Source organism: Alligator mississippiensis, chromosome 7 (genome assembly GCF_030867095.1).
Source record: "Alligator mississippiensis isolate rAllMis1 chromosome 7, rAllMis1, whole genome shotgun sequence".
Lineage (NCBI taxonomy): Eukaryota > Metazoa > Chordata > Crocodylia > Alligatoridae > Alligator > Alligator mississippiensis.
The window spans coordinates 6479699-6488794 of NC_081830.1; the positions used below are offsets into that span (position 1 = coordinate 6479699).

The following is a 9096-nucleotide window of genomic DNA, read 5'->3' on the forward strand; positions in this document are numbered from 1 at the left end:
CCAGGGAAGGTGCCATAGTGACTAGCAGGTCAGAATCTCTGGTATGAGAATTGAATCCAGGCATCATATCCTGGTCTCCATCATGCCCCACTGCTTTGGCTGTCCTTCTTGCAGCAATCCAAGGCATTGCTCCAGCCTGCAGACATGGCCCAGTATTACTGCGCCATACACAAAGTGAATGAAAACCCATGAGACCCTGTACACAAACCAGCCCTGCCTGCTGAGCCAGACCCAACAGGCCCAGGCAGGTGGCTGCATGTGACCCCCTTCTCGCCAGTGTCGAGACAGAAAAGGATCTTGGAGTCATCATCGATGCCACAATGAACATGGGCCAACAGTGTGGGGACGTGGTCAGGAAGGCCAACCATACCTTGTCGTGCATCCACAGATGCATCTCAAGTGGGTCCAAGGAGGTGATCCTCCCCCTCTACGTGACACTGGTCAGGCCACAGCTGGTGTACCATGTCCAGTTCTGGGCACTGCACTTCTGGAGGGATGTGGCCAATATGGAGAGGATCCAAAGGAGGGCCACCCACATGATCGGGGTCAGCAGGGCAGGCCCTATGAGGAGAGGCTGAGGGACCTGAACCTGATCAGCCTCCAAAAGAGAAGGCTGAGAGGGGATCTAGTGGCAGTCTACAAACTAGTCAAGGGGGACCAGCAGGCACTGGGAGAGTCCCTGTTCCCCCAAGCACTCCTGGGATTTACAAGAAACAACGGACACAAGCTAGCGGAGGGTAGTTTCAGGCTAGACATCAGGAGGTGCTACGTCACTGTCAGGGTGGCTAGGACCTGCAACCAACTTCCCAGAGAAGTAGTGCTGGCTCCTACCCTGGGGGTCTTTAAAAAAAAAAAGGCTGGACAAACATATGGCCAGGGTCATTTGACCCCAGCACTCTTTCCTGCCATGGCAGGGGGTTGGACTAGATGATCTCCTCAGGTCCCTTCCGACCCGACCCTACCAACTATGAAACTATTACACACGGTCACTCATGTTGTGCACCTCTAACACTCCCACTTGCCCTGTCTGGTAAATAAAGGACTTAACTTCAGCTGTAACTGGCAGGGATCTTCCAAGCAACCTAGGGGAGTTAGGAACCCACATCCCTGTACCAGAGTTTTCTGTGCAGCAATGATCACCCACCTGCTTCTGAAACCCAGGACTGCCCTGTGCCAGCACCTACAGGAAGGATGGGGAGAGAGCTCATTTGCATTGACTTGCATAATGGATAAGGCCTTGAGTCCAGGTATGCAAATGATTCCCTGCCTTGCCCTTAAATGCAGAGTCATCCCCTCCCTCAGGGACATGTCTGGCCAGCTCCAGGCCTGTGTGACCCCACTGCATCTCTGACTGATCCCACCACCCAGCCCACAGGGAACATGGGCCCTTTGCTCCTGTCCCTCCTGCTCTTGGCCACTGCCTCAGGTAAGTCCCTGTATGCAGCGTCTCTCCTAGGCCGCTCTGGCCCTGCTGCCATCTCCTTGACAGATCATTTCTGTGCTCTCTGCAGGTGTCTGCTCCCAGGTTCAGCTACTCCAGCCAGGGGCAGCCCAGGAAAAGCCCTCAGGGACCCTGAGACTCACTTGTACAGTGTCTGGATTCTCCCTCACCGCTAGTGGATATGGAGTAGGCTGGATCCGACAGCCTCCAGGGAAAGCCCTGGAGTGGCTGTGTACTGTGTACTGGAATGATGATAAATATTACCAGGACTCCCTGAAGTCCCGCCTGACCATCTCCAGGGACACATCCAAAAGCGAGGTGTATTTGGAGCTGAGAGGTCTGGAAGCTGGAGACAGCAGCACCTACTACTGTGCTGGAGCACAGTGAGACACGGCAATGGGAACCCTGTACAAATACCAGCCCTGTCATCCCCTCCCCCTCAGCTCCTCTATATGAGCATCTAGGACAAGGCCTTCAGTGAGAATAACTAAGCCTGGTCCCAGACTGTAGCAGGAGCTGAATTGGGCACCCCTGCTGAGACTGTCCCCTTCGGTGGGATAAACACTGGCATTTTCTGCAGATCCAAGTGCCTGGAAATCTCAGCAGGGCCCCAGTGCAGAGCAAAGCAGGGGCTGGGGAGTTGGTGGGGAGGGGGTAACCTTACCAGGGCAGAGACGGGGGCAGGACTCTGGTGGAAAAATTCTACCCAGTTCAAAAAGAAAACTAGGATAGGATGGATAAAAGGATCCAAGACCAATGAAGACAGAGATTACAGCACTGTGACCAGGATCTTTAACTTCTCAGCACATCTGTATTTTATCCAACCACAAGGAAGGGATAAGACCCCAGAGGAGGGAGAAGAGGAACCCAGGGCAGAGCTCACCTGCCTTGTGGCTACTTCAGGGATCTTTGGGACCCTGTTAGGTTGAGGCAGGTATTAGCACTGTAACAAATCCTGATACAGTTGTTATCTTTATTTACAAAGATAATTTCCAATAAACTATTATCCCCACCTAACCAGGCTAAGTACTAGTGCTCTCCACCTACAGACTTCATCCTGCTAACTGTGGCTACAATGCAACATAAGCATAGGCTGACACCATTCAGGCTCCTGCTTTTCCGGAGTCTGCACTTGTGACCATAGATGTCATAGACATTAGGGCTGGAAGGGACCTCAGAAGATCATCTAGTCCAGCCCCCGGCCCAGGGGCAGGAAGTCACCTATGGTGCTTCAGCTACTGGCCACGTCTGACCCTACACTCAAACTCCACAATTCCCTACCAGAGACACCCAGACAAACAACACAAAAAAAAGGCAAACACAGAAAGATACAGGGCTACACATGTGCAAGTCTGTGTTGCCTGGAAAATGAGAAGAAGCAATGAGCAGGGCTGATCCCACCCAGGAGGAGCCAGAGCACATCTGCCTGCCTCCATCCAACACCAACACACAGACCAGGGCTCCTTGAACCCCATGGGCCCTCAGACCACCCTACAGCCTCACTGAGGAGAACACACAACACCCAGCAAACCCGCAACACCTACCTGTGCTCAGCATGGACGCCCCAGCAGACAGATCCCAGCTCAGAACCAGCCCCAGCACCCTGTAGTGACTGACTGCAGAGCAGAAAGAAACCCTTACCTGGACCCCTGGGCTGTCACCCACCTTCCTTGAAAGCTGCAGACACCTTCAAGTATTACTGTGCCTGGCACTAACAGAGAAGAGGGACAAGTTTCCTTTTCCACAAACTTGGTAATTATGGACACTTCTCCTCTGTGATGATATTTATATTGAAGAGTTCACAATGTGGTGGGTGAACAATCCCAACAGGTGATAATGGGTTTGGGGTGTCTGAATCCCTTGGGCAGTCTCAAAAATCCTCTCCCCCTGCTGAGCTCCCTGACTTGCCCCAGGGGCACACATCTCCTTTGATCAGACCCTCAAATGCTCTCAGCTCTTATTCCCCCAGGGGAAACTAAATGCAAATCCCTGACTGGGGACTCCTGAGGAAATGCAACCCCTGGGGTCCAAAACCTTAGCCCCCCCCTGAGGCATCCTCCATCATCCTGATGTGCTGACCCCCTCTCCACCCACTCTGCTGCCATTGCCATTGCAGTGGAGGGGCAAAGGGAAGGGGCTGCCCTGGGACAGGATCCCAAGTCTTGGAGGCTCCAAGAGCCAAGGCTGGATGGGATTCAGCAGTGTCAGGTGTCCAACTCCCCTAGGCCCCATCACCAGGGGTGACTGTGTCCCCGTGTTGCTTCCCCCTGGGCTCAGGCCTGGTCAATGACCTTGAGACTCTTCCTTTCCAGTCACTTCCTCCTGATGGCAGCTGCAGCAGTCAGGTCCTGGGCTGGTGAAGAATGGGGAGACCGCCATGCTTACCTGCACCATCTTGGGAGTGTCCATTTCTAGCCCCAGCATCCCCTTGAATTGGGTCCAGCCACCCCCAGGGCAAGGGCTGGAGAGACTGGGAAATGTTCACTGCACCTCTATGTGGCTCAGCCTATGTCAGTTCTTTGTGAAACAGACTGAGCACCTCCACAGAGCCCTCCATGAACCAGGTCTCCCTACAGCTGCACACCCTGACAGCCACAAGCACTGCCATGTATTACTGTGCCTGGGGGGAACTACAAATTCCCAGGGGAAAAGACAGGTCAGTGAGATCAGATTACATGATGGGGTGAATTCACATAATCTGTCTCTCCCATGCATTCCCTGGATGACTGCAGCTGGTGGAGTTGGGCCCCAGGAGCCTGAAACTCTACTGACACACTCACCTGCTACATCTGGGAATCCCCAGTGAAGCCATCAGGGAGAGCTACTGCAGGGGGAACTGGGTCCAGCCATGCCCAAGGAAAGGCCTGGGGCAGAACAGAAATGGTAATGAGCAGAGTAACACCATCTCTGCTTCCACTCCCCAGAGCTTGAGCAGCATCTCTGAGACCCACTCCAGGAACTAGCTCCCTTGGTAGACGAGCTCCCTCTCCCCAGCAAACATGGCCACTTATTACTGCACCAGAGGACACAGTGACACAGAGCAAAGAGGGGCTGGGCCCAAAGGGGAAGGGGAACCTGCACAGTGCAGGGAGCCCAACACAACCCAGAGCAGTGAGATTGCTCCAGCCAATGTCCCTGGAAAACCAGAGTGAATATGAATGTGCTTGAGCAAGACAAGGAGGCAAGAACAAAGGGACAGGCTCCCCACTCTCTTCCCATGCCACTGGGCTTCTAGGGCTTGAGCTGCATCAGTCCAAAATCCTGGGTTATAGTCCACACTTCTGGTTTCCTTGTTCAGTCTCCGCTACCAAACACTCCATCTATGTCCAAGGAAAGGCGGAAGATGGGTCTGCAACCTTTTGCCAGTGATGGGACAGTGTTAAAGGGGATGTGGACCTCATAGAGCAGCAAAGCTTGATGCAACAGACGGCCTGTTCCTCACTCATCCTCTCCCAAATGTCAGCCTTTGTACACAGCACAGATGCATTTGAAGCCAGAAGCTCCTTGCTCTCTGCCTTTCCCACTCCCTTTTTCAGTGCCACTCCGTGGCCTCCTCATGGCCTGCCCGAGGGGGGAGATGCAATGGGGGAGACACCCCCTAAGTGCAGTAGCCTTCTCTTGCCCTCATGGTCTAGGCCACTTTATTATTGTCTCCTTACCTGTTTATCAACTCTGCCTATGTGCCGGAGGACAGGTAAGAGGTGGTGGGTTTAACCTCTCTATTGTTCTACCCACTGACCTCAGAGCAGAGGGGCAGTAGCTCAAGAGATGTCAATCTCTGAGTTGACAGGCGATGCTCTTAAAATTGATTGATTAACACCCAATAACACCTGGCCTTCACTGGGCCCCAAAGGTGATGTCAAAAGGTATAAACTTATACTGCCTGGGGCAGAGGGGGAACAGCCATGATGAAGACACACACAGCAGCTCAACATCTTCCGTTCTCTCTCTCAAGATGCTGAAGTGAGTAAATTACTGAGAACCTATCTAGATATATAGCTTGCAGTAAAGGAGACGTGTGATAGGGCTGCATGAGCCTCTAGATTGTGCTTCAGATCCAATCTAGATATATAGCTTGCAGTAAAGGAGACATGTGATAGGGCTGCATGAGCCTCTAGATTGTGCTTCAGATCCAGTGCTGCTTCGGACTCTTTGGCATCCAAAGCGGCATGCCCAAATCGAAGTGTGGGCTCAGACAAGTTATCCGAAGCAGGCTGGAGAATCTGAAGTGCTTCGGACGAGCTTTGGATGCTTCAGATAGCTTGTCTTACAGTTAGAAGAGGGAGGGAGGCAGTGGGGAGGGTGGCTGCTCCAAGTGCGGACGTGAAGTGGGCACCACCGCTCCACAATGCTCAACACCCTGCCCCCCACCACCACTGGCGGCTTTGCATTCATCTGGTCACCACCCCACCTTACCCGCCACCGCCGCCAATGGGAAGGAGTGGCTGAATCTAGCCGGGGAGGGGAGGGGAGGGGAGAGTCTCCTGAGCCAGCATCTAGGATCCTGCAGGCAAGGCTACCTTAACATGAAGCCAGGCAGGGATTCTCTCTTAGGAGCTCTAATTGTCCCAGGGAGATGACAAACCATGGACGGACCAAGGAGAGGCATGAAGAGGGAACCCCCAGTCTCAGGCAGGGGTTGTCACAACCTGGATCTCAGGGTAGGGAGCAGAGACACCTCTCCCCTAGTCTTCCTCTCCCAGCTGCAGGCCAGGATCCTGCAAGGAGCAGCCAGCCACCCTGCAGCCTGCTGGAGCAGCTGCAGATGAAGGGGCTGAGTACAGCCGGGGAGGCGATTTGGGCAATCATTGTACCTGGGCTGCTGCTCTCTGGCCTGTTGCTTTCCTACAGCAGACAGCACTTTAAGGGCAGGTTTCTCTATACAAGCCACTCCTTCCCAACATCTGCCCAGTGCCCAATTCCTGTCTCTTAGCCCTGCCCAGCCTGAGCTCTCTGGGATCAGGAGATCTCTGGGTGCTGGCTCTCCTGCCAGGCAGGTGCCTGCTGGGTGAGGAGGGGCACTGAGACACTTGCACTCCTGATTCTGCCCCATCCTAAATGAACCCTAGGACAACATTTTTTTCCCCAGTACAGTGTCTGGACCGGGTCCACTCTGAGCTCTGTTGTCTGGGCGAACCTAAGCAAGCCATAACCGGAAATTTCAAGAGAGGAATTACCAATGCCACCTGCTATAATGATAATGATGCAAGTGAAGAATAAAGTGTTCATGTCCCTGACTGCAACCAAGGAAGGGAAGGACCCCTAAGGATGGAAGGGACCATGAAAGGATGAGGAAACAGAGAAGTGATTGCAGGCAGGCAGACTGCCCCCTCAAAGAGGAGCTGTGTGAGGGCCAAAAGGCGCCCAGAGGATGCGGCACTTCTACATCAGTTCTCAGGTGTCTACACACTCCTGTGCCCACAGATCTCATTCATCTGCCCTCCCAGGAGCTGGGGTCATTAAACCCATGAGAACTGAGCTGATATCACCTCAGTGCTTGAGGAAACCCACCCAGAAGAGCTCAGCACCAGGTCACTGCAAGCCACTGCATGCCAGAAACCTCTCAAAAGGGGCTCAGCACATTCGGTGACCAGGGCAGATCCTGTCAGTCCGAGACAGTCTGCACCAGTCAGAAGCATCTCAATCCTATAAAGAAATCCAAAGGAGACAGAAATGTCTATAGAAGCATTAAGTACAGCCCCCAGGGCCACAGAGGAAAGAAATGGGGGAATAACTTAAATGGATCCAGGAGGAAGAAGAAGGAAGGGAGACATAAGGCAGAATGAGGGAAAAAGAGGCTGCACAGGTCAGGAGCAGCTGAGAGCTGCTGATGTGATCCAGAGTCCCTAAAGCCTGATCTGTCCTGTGCTAGGTCAGTTCAACACCAGGGGAGATCCCCCTGAACCCATCAATGGGACCTTGTCATGAACAGAGCTCTGGGCATTTCCTCCCTGCTACACAAGACATCTGGGTCCCAGCGTGACTTCCCTCAATACGTCGACTCCTCCCTGCCAGCACCGCTCATCCACCTCTTGTACCCGCCCTGAGACACCCCATGCAAATCCTGCTTGAGGGTCCCTTCTTAAATACCAGCCTATGAACTGCTCTGCTCTCAGGCCCAGGGCTGGCAGTGGGATCTGGCTAACTCCTGCCCCGCACACCATGAAGTTCCTGTTGACCTTTGGGTTCCTGCTCTCTGCCCTGCCAGGTAAGGAAGTTTGGGGGTTGTAAGGCCAAACACTCAGCCTGAATGCAAAGGAGTAAGCCTGTGGGGAGAGCACATCCTGTAACTATGTTCCCTCTTTTCAGGTGCCCTCTGCCAGGTGCAGCTGGTGCCATCAGGTCCAGGGGTGGTGAAGCCTGGAGAGACCCTCACCCTGACCTGCACCGTGACTGGTGATTCGGACAAGATCATCTCCAGTGACTGTTGCTATTGGACCTGGATCCGGCAGAGCCCTGGCAAAGCCCTGGAGTGGTTGGGACGTATAACTAAATCTGGAAGCACAAACTATGCCCCATCCCTGCAAAGCAGGATCTCCCTCACAGTGGGTTCATCCAAGAACCAGTACTCCCTGCAGCTTCGCTCCATGACAGCTGCAGACACTGCCATGTATTTCTGTGCCAGGGACACAGTGCCACAGAGCAGGACACGGGCTGTGCAAAAAGGGGAAGCAGGCTGTGAGCAGCACAATGGGAGCAATGCAATTCAGAAATGAACTCTCTCCGACATAAACCTGTATAGATGGAAATGAGAATATAAGAGGTGTTTTTGGAGGCTGGAGGGAAGAAGGCAATGTGTGATGTGTAGAGGCTGCACATTGAGTTTCCCAACATGACAAGGAAGAGGGGAAGACTCCAGAAAAGAAAAGAAGTGCAATAATAGAGACAGATTGAAGGGATGGATGGGGCTGGATGGATACAGGGGGCTTGTGGACAGGCAGGACAGAACAAGGAGTCACAAGAAGATGTTGTCATGTTGAAATGCTGCAAGAAGCAGTTCTGGAAATATCAGCTGTAACTTCTGATTTACAAGGAGGAACATTCACCACACTCAGCTCCCCATGCCAGGTCCTGTCCAAATGTAAAGGCAATTAATTATAGACCAGCCAGGCTGGCAGGGCTCTCAGGATTTCAGTTACTTCAACCTCCTGATTGAGGCAGGATCAGGTGTATCTATCTGAACCAGGCCAGAAAAGTGTCCTGGTACCTGTTGCTGGGGGGGGGGGGGGGGGGGGGGGCCACGACCCCTTTCTGTCCCTATCTGGCCACCATCAAGGCCAGAAGCCTGAGAAATCCAGACACACTTAATGCTGCCCATGCAACCAGGGAACAGCAAACAAGTCCAGATCTTAATTATATATATGTAATAAATTTGTATATAGTTAAGTACCCTGACTGTCCTGGCCTGCTTCTATAGGGAAACTGAGCTGTCTGCAGTTCCCCCACAGCATGCCTGCCAGCTAATAAGTCCCTTCAATTAGAGAAGGTGTGTATATACCAGGGTACACCTGGGCTACAGAAGCATGCTTTTTCCAGGTGACAAGGGAAGGAGAAATCCCTCGTACTCCCAGCCTTGTCTCTGCAACTCACCCCAGGATTGGCAAAGCTGTCTGCCCCCCCCCCCCAGCTGAGAGCTCTGGGAGTGCATCTGAAGA

At 53.1% G+C, this 9096-nt stretch overlaps 1 gene segment (V, D, J or C); it reads left to right on the forward strand.

Annotated features, from left to right (window-relative positions):
• Positions 1-1380: 1380 nt before the first annotated feature.
• On the forward strand, positions 1381-1828 carry LOC106737358 (immunoglobulin heavy variable 2-5-like). The segment is given in 2 exon segments: positions 1381-1426; positions 1512-1828. Coding segments are annotated over 2 exon segments (363 nt in total).
• The last annotated feature ends 7268 nt before the right edge of the window (positions 1829-9096 follow it).